We start from the raw sequence: 23,638 nt of genomic DNA, 5'->3' as shown, positions 1-23,638 counted from the left end.
AATACAACTGATAAATAAAGTACATGACACATAGACTGGAATACATAATAGAAGATGACTTGTTTAAAATGGTCATGAGGCCCAGGCCAGGTAGCTCAGTTGGTTATAGTGTTGTCCCTTTACACTAAGGTTGCAGGTTTGAACCCCAAGAAACCACCAATGAATGCATAAATACGTGGAACAACAAATCAATGTCTCTCTCTCTCTCTCCTCCCACCCCATTCCTCTCTCTCTCAAATCAATAAAAAATAAAATAAAATAAAATAAAATAAAATGGGTCTTGATTTGCCAAACAGAATCATGTAACTTTCCATACTACTCATTATTTAAATTTTGAAAGGAAATGTCAGTATTTTAAGAAGATAATCTAAAGAGGTTTTTCACTTGTTTTCTAAAACAAATACTTAATATTCAAATATTTTTCTTTTATGCAATTTTGAAAGTCAGTAAAACCCTGGTGTATAGCACTCTATACAAAGAACTTTCCATATAAACTCTCACTGGGCATTTGACATCTTGGATTGGAAATACTTAGGGAAATTATATGTTCATGTTAATAGGATGATCTAGTGAATAAAATGGTCACCAGAAGTCTTATCTTTAGATGCTTATTCTTGAAAATATTTCTGAAGCCCTCACTGGTGTGGCTCAGTTGGCTGGGTACTGCCCCACAAAGCAAAACACTGCAGTTCGATTCTCAGGCACATGCCTGAGTTGTGGGTTTGATTCCCTAGTAGGGGAGCGTATGATAGGCAATCGATCGATGTTTCTCTCCCCCTCTTTCTCCCTCCTTTCCCCTCTCTCTAAAAACAAATAAAATCTTAAAAAAGGAAAATATTTCTAAAGTACATAATAAGTAGACATTACCATAATTATAATACACTAACTATAATAATCTTATCTGAGGAATCTTGTTTCCAAGAAATTCCTCAGGATATTAATTCTATTTTCATGGACTTATAAATGCTAAAATAAACTAATTTATGCAAATAGTATTTTATATTTATATAGTATTTTAGTTTAGTTGTATCCTACTATTTAAGTTTTATTCCCACAAAACTCACTTTAGAGCCATGGAACTGTGAATTCAAGTGTTTCAGTGACTCACTCAAGGGCGCCCAGTCAATGAATGACAAATACAGGACCAAAATCTAGGTCTTCTAACACTCTGCAATACCCCAAAATGCAGTCACAATGTTATCTCTCTTATGATTTGCTTCTTTCTCTTAAAGTGGCATGCAAATAGAAAAATTTGCTAAACCAAATACAAGGGCTGGTAAAGACCTTTCCTGAAGTTTATTCTCCAATCAAATACACAAATGTTTACTGAAGAACTAGAATTTCAACAATATTATGTGAGACAGTGAATAAAATTTCTATTAAAAAAAGAAAATGATCTTTTAATATAGAAATATCTTTACTTTGTTACTTATGTGTACAAACTCCTACACTTTGACTTTGTAGAATATGTAGAGAAGCAAAGCATCTGTGAGAAAGAGAGAACGTGTAGTGCTTTTGGATCATCCTACCAGTAGCATTTAACTTACTATTTAATTACAAAACGAACAGACCAGGTACACCTGCTAGGTACCATTACTACAGTGACTGGACAGTAATCATTGATAAAAGCTTATTTTAAGCAGGGCTGCTAAGTCAACGATTGTGAGGAAAATATGAGAAGATTAAGATCTCTTATGAAGTGAACATTCAAAAAATTGTCTCAGGTACTTTAAAACCTTGTCCCAAATTCACTTTTTAACTAGGCTTTCATGTTGTACTACCTTGAGTAAAATTTGGATCGAAAAAAATTTTTTTCCACAAAGGAAATATCAAGTGAAATTTTCCTATAATAGACATGGAATAACTTACTTTCAAAAATCATTTCTTTTTCAAATTTAAAAAAATCATTTTAAAGTCTTCTAATTTAAATTTTAAAATAAACTGTAATCAACCAGTGACTGAAAGGACAGGAGCCACAAATAAGCTACAGCTCACTCAGATAAAAACCAATGACTTTATATAAAAACTGAGAAAGAAACTGTAACCTAGCACTTTGTCAGCCACACAGGTGCTGAAGTGTAGTGTTCTCCAATACGCTTAATGAAAAGACAGTGAAGATGCTAATGACCACAGCTAAGCAGAAGGAAAAAAGATAAAAGGGTCACTTTTCCTCCAAATTTTGAGGGCACCAGCAAAATTCTACAGAACTCTATGAAAAATCAAAATAAAGGGCAACATTTAAAAGATAAAATTTGGCTAGAAACTTAAGAAGGAATAAGGCTTAAGAAAAACAAAGAGAGGAAATGAAATGTAGCCGATGAAGTAGCCCTGGCTCAAGTATTATAGGGAAAATGGCAAGACTGACACAATGCATTCAATGACACCAAAACATGAGTTCTTTCTATTGAATGGCAGAGGTGAAAAGGAGAAAATTAAGTTAAAAAATCAAAAATAAATCATACAAGTTTTAATATTTTGCAATATATTTCCTGGTGACTTAAATATACTGCCCCTCCTCAAACACTTTAATCCAGGGTACTCTGGTTCTATTCCCCCAAAGTTTGCACCTTTGTCTGAGGGGCTGGAGGCTGACTGGTGTCAGAGGACATGGAGCAGGATCACTGACTAAAGGGCCATTCCTTCCAACACTCTCAGAAGAGCTGGTTAAATCAGCCCCCTAAACTTTAGATTCCTCATGAATCACAAGAAAAGGAATTTTGTGAAAGCTATTACGTAAGTTACATGCAAAACGACGTGTAAGCACATGCAGACACACACAAACCAAACAGCTATTCCCCCCCGCTACCTCTCTGCTGCCATGGTTTTGAAATCGTTCACGTCAGAAGAGAGACGTGGATGGAGTTTTGGTCATCTTCCTGGGCAACTGTAGTCGACTAAGGAAGTACTTCAGAAATTCCAGCTGCAATCCCTGTGTCATGTGGTGTGACACTATTAAATAGTCATTAGCCTGCTAACATTCATTCCCTTAATAGTTGTTATCAAGCACCTTTCCAGTGCAAGCCATTGTGCTGGATGCTAAGTGGTGAGTAAGAGAGAGAACACCAATGGAAACTATTTTCTTTCTTCTTCAAGTGAGATTAAGTGACATCATTCAGAGGCAGAAATACATAGGCAAAAATCAAAACTTGCATGACTGTACTTTAAATATGCTGTAAAAAGTTAAAGGCATAGTGAAAACTTAGCTACAAATCTCTTTAAAAAACTGTCTAGGTGAGTCATCATCTCTAGAACACATACAAATTCGGAATTCTGTTAGTGTGACTATGTGTTAATGATGCCATACGCACATGTCTTCAGAATCAGAAGGTCCTTCTTTAATGTGCTCATCTTCAATTTCATCTACTTCCAGATTGTCCTGGCGTACATCTCCTACAGTGGGAACATCCATCAGTGTTCTGAACAGCTTTGAGAGATCTGGAAGTGAACATGTTCTCAACATCTAAAAAAAGCCAACAGATTTCTTATTACAAGTAAGATAATTAGAAAATAAAACCAAAAAATTAGAAAATTAGAGCTAATAATTTTATTATTATATACATGTGAGATATATGTATTAATGGCTGACTTGCCCAAGGTGAGAACAAATTCTCTTGAATTTCAGGGAGGAAACTAAACCTGCAAGTTATGCTTGAATTTCAGCTCAGAGGTTTCAACACAAAGTCACCTTCAAAAGGCACGGAGAGTTGTTTACGTGGGATGTGCACACGGCGTGGAACTGGCCATGTGTCAGGAGCCCAGCAGTGCTAGAAACTGCTGGTTTACTCCTTCACACTCATGGTCGATAATGTCCCACGTTTATGGTGTCTCTGCTAAGTCTTCCTCTACCTTCCTAAGGCCAACCCTCCATATATATCCAAATCCTAGAGTTAGTCCGAAGCTTGGCTAAGCACAGTTACACATAATTGGTGGCTCTTTGTATCACTTTGCCACTAAGAGTTGCTGGCCAGCTGACACTGGTTAAATCAGGGACCTCAACTTAGTACAAAAAAAAAAACAAAAACGCCTAATACTGCTTCCCCCAGTAATGGACTATGAGTGGAGTCTTTCAAGTGTTCATAGTGAGAACCATTGTAACAGCAAGGCCAGAAAGAACTCAACAAACTGAACTGAGAGAAACAATGCATACAGTTGAGGTGTTTAGAATTTGAATTTGTGTTGGGTAAGATCAGGGATATTAGGACTAGCATTTGCCCACCAACAATGAGAATGTCAATGGGCTGCAAAACAGATACCTATTATACAAGTCTCAGGGCTGGGTTCACTTCAAAAGCATCCTGAGACCCGAAACAGGACTCCCAGGGCCCTTGATAAGAACCCAGCACCAGATGGGAGACTGTGAAAACACAATGTTCAGCATGTTAATGAAAATTTATATACTTGGCTGATTTTATTGGTACAATCTGTTTTTGAGAATAAAAAAGGATAAATTTCCATTATTTGAACATAATTTACATATTATAGCACTCGGGGGAAAAAATGGTTACAAACTACAAGATGTTAAAGATACACTGCTTGTTAAAGCACTTAATAATAGTACTGAAAGTATGTCTTTTGCTGAATCTCCTACCGTCAGCAGAATTTATGCTTGCCTTGTTTATTATTTTAATGGTTTGAACCATGTATATTATAAACCAGCAGTATGCAAAATATACATCCAGCAATAGTTTCTCCAGATATATGCTAATCAAAAAAATTAATAGCATATATGCATTACATGCCTAAATACAAAGCGACTACATGAAAGGATGCAATATTTTTTAGGCTGACATAAATTTTAGCCCTGGAAAATCATCTCAATTCTAATGTATTCCTTTCACTAATTAAGATAACTTTCACAGCATAAACAATAACACAGTTGGGAAGACACTTCAAGTGCTATGTAATCGGACAACCTCCTCTCAGAATGGGTTTACACACCTACCAACCCAACAGCTATCCGTCCTGCGTTAAAAAGTCATTAATGTTCGTCATCTTCTTTAACAAACTGTTAAAGTTTTTAACAGGATATTCATCTTTGGTCAGAAAATTTCATATAAGAAAACTTTCAGCTTTATAATTCTGATTCTACTAATTTTTTTACCTTGTTAAAAGCAATATTCTAGCTTGAACATTCATAGATCTCTATAGTCAGACTAATTTTTTTCTAGATTCTTCATAGCATGATTTTACACAACTAACATTTGTTGCCATTATAAATCAAACAGGAGAGCAATGTTTTAGAAAACTTTAAAACATAAAAAATATATGCTTCCTTTAGATTTTTTAAATTGTTGGATTACTTCTATTTTTCCTCAAAAATGAAGACAGCCATGTAAGACAGTAAAAGAATACTAGTTGCACTAACAAAACTTCACATGAAATTGTACTTAAAAAAAACCTATTAACTCACTTTTACATCTGTAGTATTTTTCATATAAAATTATGAACTAGTTATTCTCTGGTAATACTATGAAGTGATTTATAATGAGCACATTTGTTTAGCCTTTCCTTACTGTAATTAAACTATAACCTTGTGCTCTCAAAATAACTTATACAAGTATTTGCTCACTCCAACCCATAAACCAGATTAAAAAGGAATTTAAAACACTAATTTAAAAATTATAAATATTTATCAAAGGTACAAACTATGAACATCACCTGAGACTTGATATTTTAGCAAATCAAAAGAAGACATTTAAGGTACACGTCTGGCTGTGCATTGAAAGAAAAGAAATTCTCAAGTATTCAGAGAGATCAGTGGTCCACTCCATTCCCCGGATGAGGAGAGTATCGGTGGAACACACCTGGTCTCTCTCTACCCATTATTCACTATCCCCTAGAGTGAGGAGGGACGACAGGGAAGGACAAGTAGCTTTTTCATTTGGCAACCTGCATTCTGTTCTTACACAAGTCAGATCATGAGAAGATCACATCTTTAGACTATTTTATTTTGACTTATTAAAAATTTACCTTCAGTGATCTTTAAGTGTTATCCTCTCAATTTTATCAAGTCATTCTTTTTTAAAAGATTTTATTTATTTAGTTTTAGACAGAGGGGAAGGGAGGGAGAAAGAGGAAGAGAAACATCAGTGTGCAGTTGCCTCTTATGCACCCCCAACTGGGGGATCCGGCCAGCAACCCAGGCATGTGCCCTGACAGGAATCGAACCAGTGACCCCTTGGTTCACAGGCTGGCACACAATCCACTGAGCCACACCAGCCAGGACTACAAATACCTTGTGAAAGCTGCTACTTCATTAACAGCGTTTCTTGTTAGAAACAATGCAACCCAGACGACATAAGTCTGGATGTAATGAAATATCCTTTTGAAATGAAAGTGAAATAAAAATATATTTAAATAAGCAAAAGCTGAAAAAAAATTATTACCAACAAGGTTACACAAGAAGTGACAAAGGAAGTTTTTGAAGTTGAAGAAAATAATACCTGATAGAAACCTGAATTTTACCAAAGAAATGAAGAATGTCAGAAATGATAAATATGTAAATTTAAAAGACTTTCTCAATTTTTAATTTCTGTAAAAGATAACTGAATATTTAAAGCATAAACAATAAAAATATTTTGTGGTGTTACTGACATGTAACAGAAGTAATAACAATATCACTGATGATAAACAAGAGAGTAGAAATCAAAGTAGGTATACTGTTGTACAGTTCTTATATGTGAATTGGTATAATACTATTTAAAGAAAAACTGTGATAAGCTAAAGATGTATCTTGAAAATTGAGAAAGACTATTAAATATTTTTTAACATCTACCTTGTAAGCAAGTAGTAGAGATAAAAGACTAAAAATATTCAATCTAAAAGGAGAGAATAAAAGTAAAAAAAAAAATAATGAGACAAAAACCAAAGTAAGTTTAAACTCAATCATAATGATAATTTATCAAAAATTACATTAAATCTGAATGGTCTAATGACTTTAATTAAAAGATTGTCAAATGGTTAAAAAGCAAATCTCAACTATATGATAACTTTAAGAAATCTATTTTAAATATAAAGTATCTGATTAAAAGTAAAGGATGTAAGAATATATATCACATAAACATTAAGCACAAGAAAGCTGGAATGGCTATATTAAAACCTGACAAAGTAAATTTCAGAACAAGGTGATATGACCAGGAAAATAACTGTATCATTTCATAATGATAAAGGGGTCATATTCATCAAGGATAATAAATATTAATAATTTACATTCAACTGACTGAAAATTTCAACACTCCTTTCTCAGTAATTGATAATGAGAAAGAAAATCAGTAAGGCTATAGAAGACTTGAATCAAAGAGGAACACTTCCCTAACAATAAATGTATCAATTTATCCAGAAGGCATAATAATACTAAATTTTATTTACACAATATCAGAACTTCAAAATACATGAAATGAAAATTGACACCACTGAAAAAATTATACAAATATAGTTAAAATTTTCAACCTTTTTTCCTCAGCAACTGATAGTTAAAGTAGACAAAAAATCATTAAAGATAAAGACTTGAACAACACTATCAACCAGTTTGACAGTGTTCAAACTAGTACTTGACATTTGTTCTTGACATTTACAGAACACTTCACCCAATGAGAGAAGAGGACACATTCTTTTAAGAAGGTATGTTAATAGTAGTAGCTGCCTGCCAGCAAAGGAAACTGAAGAGTAACTAATGACCACAGAGAAAATCTAGGAAGTTACAATATAAAGCAAGCCAACAGATGATTTAAAAAGTAAGGTGTATATCAATTCTGTTGAAGGAAGAAAAGTCAAGAAAGGTGTGATAACACCGTAGTAGTTGATGATTTGACAGGAGCAATTTTAGTGAAGCAGTGGGCTAAAAGCCACATTGGAACATACAGGGAAGTAAATGGATGTGGGGACTGGAAAGATGCAACATACTCAAGAGGTCTGGTTGTGAAATGGAGCAGAGATACGGGCTGGCAGCTAGAGGAGGACATGTGCTCAAAGGAAGTTCACTATTCATGATGGGCCTAACTAGAACGTGTATGTTCAGGAAATCCACTCTAGTGGAAGAAGTTGACAGTACAGGTTAGAATGACAAAAGTAGGAGTGAATTCCTTGAGAAGGTGAGAGAGGTTAGGATCCAAAGCATGAGATGGATTTCCTTTATAAGAAGAAATAACATAAGTAGTATAACAACATTTTTTAAAAAGAAATTTTAACAGCAATCTTTGTGAGAGGTTAATTATCCCATTTTGGTAAACAGATTATATAAATGCTTATAAATAATTTTTTCCTTTTCTTCATGATTCAAGACCACCATTTACTGATTACTTACTATTTTGGCCCAGTGATGAACTCTCATATTTCAGAGATTTATGGGACAGGCAGATACGGTTTTCTGTCCTTGCCTGAAATGGCTACAGATTGCTTTGATTTTCTTGTGTTTTTTCTTGCCCTTTCTTCTAACATGAAACCTGCTTTGCTGTGTATACTCTCAGAGTAAGTACTTTTACAGAACTTAGTGAGGCTAAAACTAAGGTCATGAAAGAAAATCAAATAATCACATGTATTATGTAAGTAGTAACTTTAAAGGCAGCAACGAGTTTTCGGTTATACACCCCTACTACAAAAGGAAGTATATGAATTATATGATCATCCTTGTCTGTTCCACCAAGGATGCACCAAGTTTTTATCTTTAAAAATCTAACTGCTATTAGCAATCTCTACATTTAACATAAACACAAGAAGATACTCCACAGCCCTGGCTGGTATGGCTCAGTGGGTTGGGGCATTATCCCACCACCAGACCTGGTACGGGTGCTGCGATCCCTGGTCTGGGCACATGTGGGAGGCAACCAACCGACCGACGTTTCTCTTTCTCCCTTCCTAGCTCCCTTTCTCTCTCTCTCAAAGCAATAAAAAAAAATGTCCTCAGGTAAGGATAAAAAAAATACTCCACAAAATAAAAACTTATCTAATTGGAAAATTAAGTTGAAAATCAAAATGACATATTTAAAAACCAATAAAGGACCAAAAAAATCAGGCAATTTACTTATAGATATATTAAAAATGATACAAATTGGTAAATACAGAAATACAAATTATAAAACAGACACAATTACTCATTCACTAAATATATAATTTTTAAGTAAATGAAAATAGTTGGTGTGTTTAGGGGACAGACTCTCACACACTATTGAGAACACTATGAACTGTTTCTTGATGGGGAAATTAGGCAATACATAACTTTTCAAATTTCACTTACAGAAATTTATTTTATGGGAATAATTGTGGATATGGACAAAGATGCAGATGTAGGGGGTGGCAATCACAAAAATTGAAATGTAAAGGCCCAAACGTAAAGAAATAGATCTTTAAAATTATGATACAGCACAACAAATGAAATTTGTCGTCATTAAAGATGATATGAGACAATCTGACAATATGACAAAATGCTATGTTTGTAGTATTATTATTTGTAATAATTTTATAATCTATATTACATAGAAAAGCAGGAAAGAGTATATATGTATCCTATTTTGGTAAAAAAATATAAAAATTATATATGTGAAAAGTAACATAAAATGATATGTGATTTATTTGCATTTTTAAATTCTGTATAATGTTCTAATTTCTTACCAAGAAGTAAATTAGTTACATATTTAGCAAATGAGAAAAGAGGTTTGAAAAACTTTTATCAGAAAGTACATATGAACATCCATTAATCTTTCTTTGTATGAATTAGGCAATATGGCACTTCTATCCATTTAAGATATATTGCTTAAGCATAGTCTCATACTCAAACTGAAAGGTGGACTGGGTAGTGGGAAAGAAAGATAGTATAAAAGCGTATAAGAGGGATCTTTTGCTAAATAAGAAAAGACCCTATAAAAAGAATCTTGAACATGAAGTCAATGAAACAGTCTTTGTCCTGATTGTTTTCAGTATCTCAGAAGATAAAATGGAGGTTTTCTGTTGTTTCTGTAAATTGTTCTGATGTGTGTGTGAGTATATGCATTTGTGTTTTTAAGGGATTAAAACTCATTATGGTTTATCAAAAAAAAACATAAAAATTTTATCAAATGAGTAACATTTTCCATGTCAATGAAGAGCATACTTGCCTTTGGGTTGTTTGCATCAAATAAACCAGTTGAAAGTCCAATCAGCAAGGAATTCTTGGTTTTATTTTTTGGTGGTGAATCAGAGCGAGATCGAAGTGGAAAGGATTCTTCTGGTGAACAAAGAATTGACTGAATTTGAGAGACTACATTCAAGTGTTCGGGATGAAACACTTTATGGAAAAATGGTTCTGGTTGCATAGATTTGTCTATGTCACACTTAGAGTGCTCAGAATCATCTATTCTTGGTTCTGTGGTATAAAGCAAAAGATTGTGTGATAAGTGTATATAGTACTTAAATAAAAGTTCTAAGTTACATTGATAAGGAACAGTATTTAACTTCACATCTATCAGAAAAACCAAATCAAAATATATACAGTAGTCCTCAGTTACTGTTGCCAGTGTGTTCTGCACCTTAAACGAAATGACATACAGCAAAACCAGTTTTATGATAGGTTAATTCATATAAACTAGAGTGAAGTTCCCACTGCATCTCATCAATGTTATAATGAAAGATGTTATTAGAGGACCTGCTGTATATAACTATACTACCTTGTAAATAATCTGTAACAAGATACAATGTTTCATTTTCAGAAAGCAGATTTACTGTTACATACTTCCAACACATTGTAAGTTCTAAAATGTACACACTAAAGCAAGAAAATATGAAGAAAAACTGTTATACATTCATCTTTAGTTTCAGTTTATTTTTGCACCTATATTTTACTTAATACTATTGAAAAAGAGGGGACAACTTATTAAAGCCCTTAGTTCATTGGGTTAGTTTTGGGAAGTAATTCTTTTCAGTTGGAACATTCAATAAAATAATTGACTTAAAAGTTTACTGCTCACACTGTCAAACAATCCTGGCTTATAAATGCAGAGTCCAGTGCTCTGTGCCTATGACATTTTTTTGAATAATTGAGGTGGATGATCAGGAGTGCTTTCTATTAATATATTGTTCAACTAAAACTGGTTAGTGCTAACAACATTCCAGAAAGTAATTAGACCAATACAATGATGGTTACCTATATGAACTTCACTAAGTTGATCCATATTCCTGGAGACTGTATCTTCAGAAACTTCATCTTGCTGAATGGTAATGCTATCTTCAAATCTGCCACACACAGATACATCAATTTTTTTAAAAAGCTGACAGTTTACTAGAAATAATAGGACACTCAAATACAAAAGAAAAGAGAACTCAAGTACAATAGCATGTTGTGATCCCTCTTCCAAACATTTTTCTCATTTATATATACGTGTATACTTTCTCTCACAAGCACAATGTATTTTTGTCCCGTACAAACCTTCACCAATCATAATCATTCACAACAACCGGCCTCACCATTTATTATAGTAGTGATTCCCAAAGTATGGTCCCTAGGCAGCAACACATACTGAAACTTGTTAGAAATGTAAATTCTCAGTGCCCACAATAAACCTATTAATTAGAAACTTGGGGGGATAAGTTCAAGCAGTTTAATAAATCCCAAAGCAACAAACTTAAAGGACACATGGTCAAAAACTAGGGGGAGGATGGTAATGGGAGGGAAGTGGGGAGGGATGGGAGGGGGAGCTGGACTGGGAGTAAAAAGGAGAAAACTGTATTTGAACAATAATTAAAATAAAATTTTAAAAAATAAAAAAAAAAAAATCCCAAAGCAATTCTACTGCTTGCTGTTTGAAAATCACTACTTCAAGCAATCAAAATGCCCCTTAATAGCAGAGAATATAAAGCAATCATGATATAGTAATGCTATGAAATATCATAAAGCTGTTTAAAAAATGAAGCAGAAATCTACATAAACTGATATGGAATAATATACGCAAGACATATTATTAAAGTAAGCAAAGTAATTTGTAGGCCAATCAGCATCAAATGGTACTAGTTTAGATTCTGAAAAAATGGTGTGTAGCAAAGTAAAAGAATAGAATGACACACACAAAAATGTTTTAACACTCAAAGGGAATGAATTAACCGAGGCTGAAAAGTAAAGAACTCAATTTTTATTTCAACATAGCTGGGAGTTAAATTCATGTATTTATTTAGTCAGTGGCATTGACAGTCTCCCTTAGATTGTCAAATAAAAAAAGACAACAGGCAACACAACAATAGCCATTTGGTGTGAATGAATCAAAATTCGACTTATTTTTTATCAGACTGACAAAAAATTTATTTTTTGATGTGCTGTAGACTTTTAGTCATTAGTTTATGTGTGCTATGAGATGAAAAAGATTGATGATTGCTGGGCTAGAAGAATATATTCCAAAAGGTACCAATAATTTATTTCTGGGGGTCTAGTTTATAGGCAATTTTTATTTTCTGAATACTTTTAATCCATCTCAAATTTAAGTAGTTTTTACTTTTCGGTTTTAAATTTTGAATAGTTTTTATTTTATTTTACTTTATTTTACTTTACTTTATTTTTTATTTTATTCTACTTTTATTTTAAAATATTGCCCTGGCTGATGTGGTTCAGTGGACTGAGTGCCAACTTGGAAACCAAAGGGTCATCTGTTCAATTCCCAGTCAGGGCACATGCCTGGGATGCGGGCCAGGTCCCCAGTGGGGGGCACACGAGAAGCAACCACACATTGATGTTTCTCTCCTTCTCTTCATCCCTCCCTTCCCCTCTCTCTAAAAATAAGTAGATAAAATCTTTAAAAAATTATTTTTAATCATACAAGTAACACTTTTTTTGTTCAAAACATAATATTCCTTGGTTCCTCAAAAAGACAAACACAGAATTAACATATGCTGCAGAAATTCCACTCCTTGGTTAGGTTTACACCCAAAAGAAGTGAATACAGGTATTGTAACAAAAACCTGTGTACACATGTTCACAGAATTACTATTAACAATAGCCAAAAGTTAGAAACAGTCCTGGAAATGATCCATCATCATCTGCTGAATGTGCAGCAGCTGCTGAATGGATAAAAATGTATGCTATATTCATATAATGAAATACTATTTGGCCATAAAAAGGAAAGAAGTATTGGTCCATGCTACAACATAGATGAACTCTGAGAACATTGTGCTGAATGAAAGAAGACAGATAGGAAAAGCCACATATGAAGTTTCATACAAAATATTCAGAGCAGACAAATCTACAGACAGAAAGCGCGCAGTGACCGCCAGGGGCAGGGAGGGCGTGGAAATGGGGAGTGGCTGTGCGATGGGTGCAGGGCTTGTTCTCGGAGATGCCAGTGTTCTGGAACCATGCAGTGACAACAGTGTGGATTTACTAAATAATGCTAAGTTGTACATTTTAAAATAGTTACAATGATAAACTTTGTTATATAAATTTACCTCAACCCAAAAAAAGAAGTGTTTTAGGACAGCCCTAACCTGATATTTAGGATCAAATATCAGATCCCTTGCTGTTATCAGTTTTGTGGACATCTGACCATATCTTCCCTTCAAATTTACATATATATATAATACCTAGGTATTATATATGTACCTAAGTACATATATAATAATTTTTATATAGAATTATCATGGTGTTATTCTCCTATATGAAAATGCTTTTTATTTGCTTTAATTTTGTTTCATTAATCACTCAATATTTTGGATATATTTCCATATAAACAGAGAACTCACAGAAAATAGAAATGAAACAAAGATTTGAGAAGAATTGCTCAATTTCACCAATAATAAGAGAGATAAACAAAGACCTGAAACCAAGATATTATTTCTTATGTATCAGATTGACAAAAATAAAAACACTGACAATAAAAGCTTGGCAAGGTTGTGGGGGAAATATGATGTTTTATATATTCTTTCTCAGAGCACAAATTAGTACAACCCCTGAAGAGAACAATAATTTAATTGCAAATGCAGTTTATGAAAATGCAAACTGATCTAGGATTTATAGCTATGTATTTATCCTGTAGATATACTTATATTCATGCAAAATGATCTTATTGAAAAGTACTCATTGCAGCACCATTTGTAATATGAAATGGAGGACACACTGAGTTGGGGTACATCCAGATAATGGAATACTAAGTAGACATAAAATAAAAAGAAGTGCTATATGTATTACTATAAAAAATATTCTCAAGTTGCTGACTAAAAATAAAAAACATGAAAAATACTATGTAAATTATACTAACAACTATATTTAAAAGGGAGGTGGACAATATATTTGTTTTTGCTTATGTACATATGAAAAATATCTGGAAGGAGAGAGGGAATTTGCTGGATGGGGATGGGGGTGGGAGAGACTTTTTACTTCATGTTTTTAAATACTTGTTGATTTCTGGCCCACATAAATGTAATACCCAAAACTTATATTATTTTTAGAAGGTATTATAATAACAGGATCTAGTGTAATATTAAATTATTATTACCGTATTTCTTAAAAGGGAATTTCTTAAAAGAGAAAATGGGACCCAGGTTCTGACATGTAAGAAAAGAGAGGTAACATACTTGGTTTCCTTTGTTTCTTTCATCTCACGAACCCATACGTCAATAACAGGGCAAGGTGAGCCACCACCTTGGTCTGCTTCACTTGGCTCTTGCAGAACTTCTGTCTCTAAGTCATCTGGTTCTGAAAAGCGAAAACATAACAAAAAACATGTCTCAAAGCAAAATCAGTTTAGAGAAAATGGAATCAATTTCCATAAGTTATCATTGCCTAGTTTTAGGCTAATATATTGATTATAACAAAAAAGTAAATGTTTTATTTATAGATATTTAATCTTATTATTGTGTTAACTCTCTAGTTCAGCTATTTCTATTTCTGACTTTTCCTTTCACATTTTTCATTGCAATAAAAATACTGAAAAGAAATACTGTACACTGAATTTTCATTAGTATATAAAATTTTCTCTTCCTTAAAACTTCAGTAATATGCAAATTGATTTAAAGAAGGTATAAAAAGTAGTAATAGCATAATCAATAAAATATATTAAAAAAAGAAATTCAATTAGATGTTTTTGCTTTCATTTCCAACTATTCACTACAAGTATACAAACACATATCAATACTTTTTTATGACCTTAATAAACCCACTTACATAGTCTTGTAAAAAAAAAGAGTAGTTTAAAAAAAACAATATTGTGGTTAGAAACAAGGAAGAATAGACCGTAATAAGGATCATGGATTCGAAAACTGACAAGAAAATTCAATCATCAAAATCTATCTTTGAGCAACCAAAAAAGGAAAAAAAAAAACCCCTCCTATTACCCAGACTTTTACAATGGTGTTGAGAATGTAACTGAAGTGCCCTAAATCTAATTTCCTAGACCTTCAAATAATTGATAACCAGGGCACGACTGCTGTTTTCGGGTGGGGGCCCATTTTTTACCTGGTTGACATTTTCTGACAATGAACAGTATGAGAAGAGCAACTCTTTCTTCATTTGTTGACTTCTCCTTTTCCTCTCCAGTTCATATATCAATGCTATTTTGTTTACGCCACCATCACCCCCTTTTTTCCCCTGATATTCAGATACTCTTTCCTTCTAGATTTTAAGTTTCCAATTATCTGTCCTATTTAGAAAGATAACCAATACTGTATCAATCCTTAAAGTTTTTAGCTTTTATTCAAATGATTTCTTTGGGTCACTCATACAAGGTAAGCACTTGGGGGAATTCTTTTTTATCTACTTTTAATGAACAATTGTTCTCTAGCACCTTAAGCCATATAAGCCTCACTCCGAAAACTAAATCTGTGACTGTTTTGCCTTCAAAGTCTAAAATATTCACCATATGGCTCTTGTTAGAAAAAGTTTGCTGACTCGTGCAGTAGGCTATACAGCCTCTATTCTGTGCTTAACAGTCTTTTATGTTTTAAGATAGGCTTAAGCTACCTATTACTACCTATGATTCTAATGAATAAGACTATGTAAGTTACTGTGGTGAATTAAAGATGGTCACACATACAGCAAGTCTCTGATGTCTGCCTCACCTGGAGGGTCCTGTGTTTCCCCTCCCCTGGTTTGGTCTGGCACTGTGATTGCCTTGACCACCTGAGTACAGCTGGAAGGTTGCTATGTCAGCTCTAGATCTGGCCTTTGAGAGAACTGGCATTGTCCACCTTGGAATCTGGAAGCCAAAGCCACCATAAAAAAAGTTTAACTGTTCAGAAAAGACCACATGGCAAGGCCATGAGACTAAAACTAAGAAAAGGCACCCAGCTGAGCAGGTCCAGGCTAGCCCTGCCAAGACAGAGAGTGACATCATCCTGTACCCCCAGAGGGGCCTGACATTGACAACATCTTTAGACTCTGAGCCAATGTCATAATAAGATGAAGCTTTGAGGGGTAAATGTACTTAGCATGTGGGAGAAATGTAAATAATTTTTGATTAAATGGCAGACTATGACAGATTACAGATGGCTTCAAGTTCTTTTAACTCTTGTGAGGTGGAGTGTGTTTTGCCGCCTTGTAAATCCAGGCTGCCCTGTGACTGCTCTGACCAATGAAGAAAGACAGAAGTGATGCTGTGCCAGGCTGAGGCTAGCTTTCAGGAGTACGAGTAGCTTTTACCTAAGTTCCTGGGAGCCCTGGGCCACCACATATGGAGCCAGACTGTCTTGCTGTAAAGAGTGCACAGAAAGGCCTGGAAGCTACATGAAAAGGGAGAGGGACCCAGCTCAGCCCAGCCTTCCAGACACTTAAGCCGTTGGAGCCGTCAGACCATCCTGGCTGCCAGCTGAATCCCGCCAAGGTATCCCCGAGACAAAAGCACATAGACTAAAAAAATCACACTAGCCAAGCCTTGATGCAGTTCCTGACACAGAAAATTGTGAGATATAATAAGAGGGTTGTTAACACGAAGTTTTGGGATGATTTGTTGTGCTGCAATAAAAAACCAGGCCAGAGTCTAAAAGTATAAAAATAGTGAATCTAATCTGAGATGAATTACCCAAACATATACACACATTTTTATGATTCATTTATAAATAAGAAATTAAAGTATTAACAAATTAAATATAGCTCATTTTGACTGATTAAAACATACCATCCAAATTGCCTTCTGGTTGCAATGATATCGGTGGAGCTATCTCCCTAAACTTTGGGCTGTTTGTCTCAACAGAAGAATCACCAGTAGCTGATATGTTCATTTCAAGCGAAATACCTTTTGCTTGTTCTTCTCCGACAATTAAGGGTTTGTACTTCTCCCCTTCAGGAGAAATCTCTGAAACAATAAAAATGAAAAATCATGCTACATTTTCAAAGTGACTTGAATATTACCTGTAACAGCATTTGGAGAAAAGTTCAAAAATTGCATTCTTATAACAGGTAACTGGTTAAGCCATTTTATATTAGAAATCAGTAATTAATTGAAGTACATAATAGCCAAATTTTATTTAAATTATACATAATGATTTCTAGGGTGACTAATAAGTGGTTTACTTTTTTCTTCCTTTTGGTGACATTAATATATATGTTACAATGGTATTTTTGAAATTATTAACTAATTGTTTTTGTTTGTCTCTGGTAGTGCTAGTCACTTCTAATTGCTTAGAAACTCTCCATGCTTTTAACAGATGCCAGGAGAGAATGGATTTACCTCGGAACAGCTTGCTGCATTTATCTAGAAGACACTCAAATCTTTCCCTTTCATTCTTTTAAGGTGTCACTTTCTAGCTCACTGACAGACCTTCCCAACACTAATTCTGTCTTACCTGGCTAAGCTGACTTCTGTCCCTACACCAGTAATCCTGCTCGTACCCAGGCTTCTCAGTTCCCCTCCAATGATCTCATGCTCACACCTCAGTCAGTCCAACGGTTAGTCATATGTTGGAGACCTTATCATTACCACAGCTCCTCAAAAAGTTCAGTGTTAAATATTCCACCTTCTAATTTCTAACACCCTATCTCTCCCTCTACTACCCCGACTCTAATAAATGTCTCTCCACAAGTACCTGCAATGTACTGATCCTACCGTATTTCCTCTCCTCATCATCCCCACTAAAATCCATCTAAAGTCTGTCATTACAGTCATTCTCTCGCACACGTCTTCTACTCACTGTGCTCCCGTGGCAAAATCCTAGCCCTGTAAAAATTCAATTTTCTGCCTATGATGTCTTCACACAATGGTTGAAATGATGGGAGAAAAACAGAGAACCTTGCTTGGTGGTCTCGACTGCAATTCAGGTAGGCCCTTGGTGTTGCCTGCAGTCATTGTAAAACACTGGCTAGGCAGGAACTGCCCCTGGTTCCACTATTTTCCTTAGGGAAAATGTAGTGTCCAGGGATTCGTAAATCGTTTTACCTCTTACTTCTGCCTAGTCAACAGAGAACAAAACTGGTGCTGCTCATGTTCTGAAGCATCTTTCCTTCACCATACCCATCAACAAACTGATTGTGGTAGAGGTCATATCTGTATATGTTTACTTATTCAGCCTTATTGTTCTGCTATAAATAATGTCTATTGATATCAGGAATAAGAATGCCAGATAGCATCACTACTAAAGATTATTTTGCAAGGTCTAACAAATGCAGTACGAAGAAAAAAATCATCTAAATAGCCCTGTTCAGTGGCTCAGTTGGTTGGACACCTAAAGATTATACGTTTGATCCCCAATCAGGGCACGCAAGGGAGCCAACTGATGAGTGTTTCTCTCTCACACTGATGTCTCTCCCTCACATCGATGTCTCTCTCCCCCTCCCTCCCTTCACCTCTCTCTCAACATATCCTCAAATGAAGATTAAAAAAATGTAAACTATGATTGAAAAATAAAATTTTAAAAAAGCAACAAAAAGGATTCAAGATAAAGTGAAAGATACAGAAAAACAAAGAAGATCCAAAGTACCCACAGTAGAAGTCCCTAAGTAGACTTAAGGAACAAAACAGAAAAGTATAACTTATGAACACTTCCCTAAATTTGGGGGTGGGGAGACAACTATATAATGAGGAAAACTACCAAACTCTGAGGAAAAAGACCAAAAAAGAACTAAGTAACTGAAGAGATATTCCATGTTCATGGATAGGAAGATTCAGTATTGCCAAGATATCAGTTCTTCCCAATTTGATCTATGGACTCAATGCAATCCAAATCAAAATCCAACCAATTATTTTATGAGTATTGACAGACTGATTCTAAAGTTTGCGTGGAGAGGCAAGAGACTCAGAATAGTCCACATGGTATCAAAGGAGAAGAACGAAGTTGGAGGAATGATACCACCCAATTTCAAGACTTACTAAAAACTACAACAATCAAGACAACATGGTGCTGGAATAAACAAACAGTCCAATGGAACAGAATAGAGCTCAGAAATAGACCACATAAACATAGTCAATTGATCTTTTACAAAGGAGCAAAGGCAATTCAGTGGAGAAAGGATAGTTTTTACAACACACGATACTGGACAACGGGATATCCACAGGCAGAAAAAAAAGCACTTAGACACACTTCACAACAATTAACTCAAAACTGATCACAAACCTAAATGTTAAAATGCAAAACTATAAAACTCCAAGGAGATAACACAACAGAAAACCCTGATGACCCTGGGTCTGGCAAGGACTTTTTATTTTATTTTACTTTTAAAGATTTTATTTATTTATTTTTAGACAGAGGGGGAGGGTGGGAGAAAGAGAGGGAGAGAAACATCAATATGTGGTTGCCTCTTGTGTGCCCCACACCAGGGACCTGGCCCACAACCCAGGCACGTGACCCGACTGGGAATCAAACTGGTGATTCCCAGTTTTCAGGCCAGTCCTCAGTCCCCCGAGCCACACCAGCCAGAGCTGGCAAGGACTTTTTAGATACAACCACAAAGGCAAAATATACGAAAGAAAGAATTAATAAGTTGTATACACTTCATTAAAATTAAAAAGTTTTGTTCTGTAAAAGACACTGTTGAGAGATTGAGAACACAAGCCACAGATTGGAAAAAATTATTTGCAAAACATGTAAACACATAAAGGACTGTTAAAATATATAAGAATTCTTAAAACTCAACAATAAGAAAACAAACAACTCAATTTAAAAATAGGCAAAAGATATGAACAGTCACCAAAAAAAGCATACAGACAGCAAGTAAGTATATGAAAAGAAGCTCCACATAACGTGCCATCAGGGAACTGAAAACTACTGGGATACTGCCACACATCTATCATGAGGGCTAAAATTCTGCAGACGTGGAACAACAGGGACTCATTCATTTCTGAGGGGAGTGCAAACTGGAAGAGCCACTTTGTTAGATAGTTTGACAGTTTCTTACAAAACTAAACATATTCTTACCATACGATTCAGCAATCATACTCCTTAGTATTCACTCAAATGAACTGCAATACTATGTCCATACCAAAACCTGCACACAGATGTTAAATCAATGTAACTTGTCATTGCCAAAACTTGGAAGCAACCACGATGTTCTTCAATAGATGAAGAACACACAAACTGTGGTAGATTCTTACAATGCAGTATTATTCAGCACCAAAAAGAAATGAGCTGTCGAACTGTAAAAAGACATAGAGGAACACACATTCGTGCCTAGACACAATGTTAAAAGATACTACATTCAACTTCCTCTTCATTTGAATAACCTGTTCAATTTGAAAATACCTATTTCATATGCGGACACTTGTTTATGCATAGTTATAGTGCCAAGAGCCAACACACTCATGGATCATAAATGCTTTCCACACAAGAGCTCACCCTCCTGTCCTAGGACGTCTGTCTGTCATACCCACTACAGGCATCTTTTAGTGTTTTAGTCAACCTAATTCTTGAGTCCACCCAAAAACATACACCATTCATTTCAGCACAATGCTCCTACGTCTTTCTTAACATAAAACATCATTCTGACTATTCTACTTTTCTGGTTCCCCCATCCACATTTCCTTTTCCCTTTATCTTTAGATCCCATCCAAGTTATAGCAGATGAAAACTTAAGACTACCATTTGAGATAATTCCCCAGAAAATAAAACTATTCTTCATCTAATTAGAAAATTACTATAAAAAACAAATTCTATTACAATTTACTTAGCCATATCTTAAAAATACCATTTATTTTTTAATGATATTACTTCCAGTATAGAAAAACAACTAGTTTGTGCTTACCGCTGGTCATGGTCATATTTTCTAACAGTTCTGTCTGAAGTTGCAGTTCAGCTTCTCCAAGTACCTTTAGAACAGAATCTGTAGGGCTTTTTCCCCAGACTTTTCGTGGTGATCCTCCAGGATCTAATTTAATAACCTCACCTACTGTGTGTTCTATAAAAAAAGAGATACAGAAAATAATTTCAATGAAATAATATAATACTGCATTATAAGGCAGATTTGAGGTCTTCTATTCAACTGAGTGTTTCTTGAGGCACAAAGACCACATGATGATGGTGCCTAAAAAAGGACTTGCAGGGGATGAACGATGACTGACAGAAAGAAGAGAAGCAACTGATACGAGTAATGAAAGGCATCTATCTATAATTGCTTTTTAAATACTAAGGAATTAAACTCTAGTTTTGGACTATAAAAATAGAAAAAACATGTATGTTTCTATAAAATTTTTACTTGAGAAATTGAAAAAAAAAGAAACCTAAGAAAATTGAGCAATTATTTGGATTACAGAACAGATAAGATACAAATTAATATTTTTCTATGAAAGTAAATGAAGAGAAATAGAAAACAAATTCTAAGATTAAGGCACTTATGGATTAAAAGGAGAAAAGTATATCTAAGAAATTTTGTTTTATTCTATCTGTCTTAAGGAGGCAACTGACACTTTCTTTTTGGCAATCATAATTTTGAGTATACTTTAAAAATAAAATTTAGGAAAGCAAAAAATGGAAAGTTATCTATTGAAGTTTAAGCCTTTAAAATGTTAATACATTTAGCAGCAATAGGTAGAATATAATTTAAAATATTATAGGATATAAGTCATATAAACTTTCAATGGTACCCAAATACTGATTGACAAATTTTTGTGTACCAGTTCCATGAAAGTAAGTACCTGCAAATTTGGCAGTTTGTACAGTCAAAATTATTATTATCAGGGAGCCAATTTTTTAAAAAAAATGTAGTTAAAAAGAGTAGAGAACCCCAAAACAGACCTAGGATTTACAGCCACTTGGTGTTCGAAAAAGATGTCAAAGCAGTCTATTAGAGGGGTGGTCTTTTTAACAAATGAAACTGGAAAACTGAATGTCCACATGAAAATATATCTACTTCATCCCTTTTGCTGCAGGGAGGGAAAACCAGGTACAACTCGCTGTCTCTCTGAGCAGGGTTGACAGAACTGGATATCCAGGGTGACAGGTAAAACAGAGAACTTGGGAGAACTGTAGACTCCTTTTGCATTTCAAGGTGAATACTGATTAGCACAAGAGTGAAAAAATTACTGTAGTCTAGAAAAGAAGAACACCCGAAAGGAGCAAAACTTGGAGTTTACACAGGACCAGAAATAGTTCCTCTTCCCACTAGCCAGAAAAGGAAGTCTTATAATTCACAAGGCATCAAGTAAATTACTCAGAAAGGTTTTTGACCCAGTAAAGGGGGAAAAATTAGCCACAGGCTAAACATTGTTCTGGTTCCACCTAACAGTGCTGTTTGTCACTAACAATTGTCACTATGACTAAAAGCAAGAGATAAAGGGTCAAGCTATTTACAAGTAAGTGAATTGTGCCTTGGAATTAAAAAAAAAGGGGTTACAGAATCACAAAAATATATAGCACGTATCAAAGCAAAATTAATTGTTTGGCCTCCAAACAAAAATTACCAAGCCTGTATAGAAACAGAAGAATTCAACTTATAATAAAGAGAAAAAAAAGTCAACCAATCAAGCCCTGGCTGGGTAGCTCAGTTGTTTAGAGCATCATCCTAATATGCCAAGATGGTGGGATTGCTCTCTGGCTGGGGCACACAAAAGAAGCAACCAATGAATGCACAGTTAAGTGGAACAACAAACTGATGTTCTTTCTTCCTCCCCTCATTCATTTCTCTCTCTCAAGTCAATAAATAAGTTTTTTAATTAACTAATCAAAACCAACCAGAAAATGACAGAGATGGTATAATTAGTAGATAGGAATTTTTACAATTGTCACTATGACTAAATTATATATGTTCAACAAATTAGAGACAAGACCAATGATTATAATTAGAAAAAGAGAAAACATTAACAAGATCCATACTGAACTTCTAGAAAGGAAGGCTGGAAAAAATAATGGCAATTTTCCAAATCAGATGAAAACTATATATTCACAAATCCAAGAAGCTCAACAAAGCCCGTGCAAGAGAAAGATGAAGAAAATGGCACAAAGGTACATCATAATCAAATCTACTAAAACCAAGGCTTAGGGGAAAAAACCTAAAAAGCACTGAGGAAAAATGAGACAATTCATACAGAAGAACAAAAAATAATAATAAAAGAAGACTCTCATCAATTTGTTGTTCACTTATTTATGCATTCATCAGTTAATTCTTGTCTGTGCCCTGACTGGGGATTGAACTCACAATCTTGGCATATCAGGATGACCTTCCAATCAAATGAGCTACCTGGCCAGGGCCAATCCTTGCTATTTCTTTTTTATCCTCATATGAAGACATTTTTCTTTCTCATTGTCCTTTTTTTTTTTTTTTTGAGAGAGA

At 34.6% G+C, this 23,638-nt stretch overlaps 1 protein-coding gene across 3 annotated transcripts in view; it reads right to left on the bottom strand.

The window, feature by feature from the left end:
* NEK1 (NIMA related kinase 1) overlaps window positions 1-23,638 on the bottom strand; it is a 101,317-nt gene that overhangs the window by 9,180 nt on the left and 68,499 nt on the right. For all 3 annotated transcript variants that reach the window (XM_045831325.1, XM_045831328.1, XM_045831326.1), the window contains 6 exons: window positions 21,116-21,268; window positions 17,061-17,237; window positions 14,524-14,644; window positions 11,114-11,202; window positions 10,089-10,336; window positions 3,309-3,460 (listed from right to left, as the gene is read on the bottom strand). In XM_045831325.1, coding sequence (XP_045687281.1) covers window positions 3,309-3,460; window positions 10,089-10,336; window positions 11,114-11,202; window positions 14,524-14,644; window positions 17,061-17,237; window positions 21,116-21,268 — 940 coding nt within the window. The remainder of the gene's footprint in view (window positions 1-3,308; window positions 3,461-10,088; window positions 10,337-11,113; window positions 11,203-14,523; window positions 14,645-17,060; window positions 17,238-21,115; window positions 21,269-23,638) is intronic.

The sequence above is a fragment of the Phyllostomus hastatus genome, unplaced genomic scaffold, assembly GCF_019186645.2.
Source record: "Phyllostomus hastatus isolate PE091 unplaced genomic scaffold, TTU_PhHast_1.1 phas_contig_159, whole genome shotgun sequence".
NCBI lineage: Eukaryota > Metazoa > Chordata > Mammalia > Chiroptera > Phyllostomidae > Phyllostomus > Phyllostomus hastatus.
This window is presented reverse-complemented; position numbering and strand designations above follow the sequence as displayed.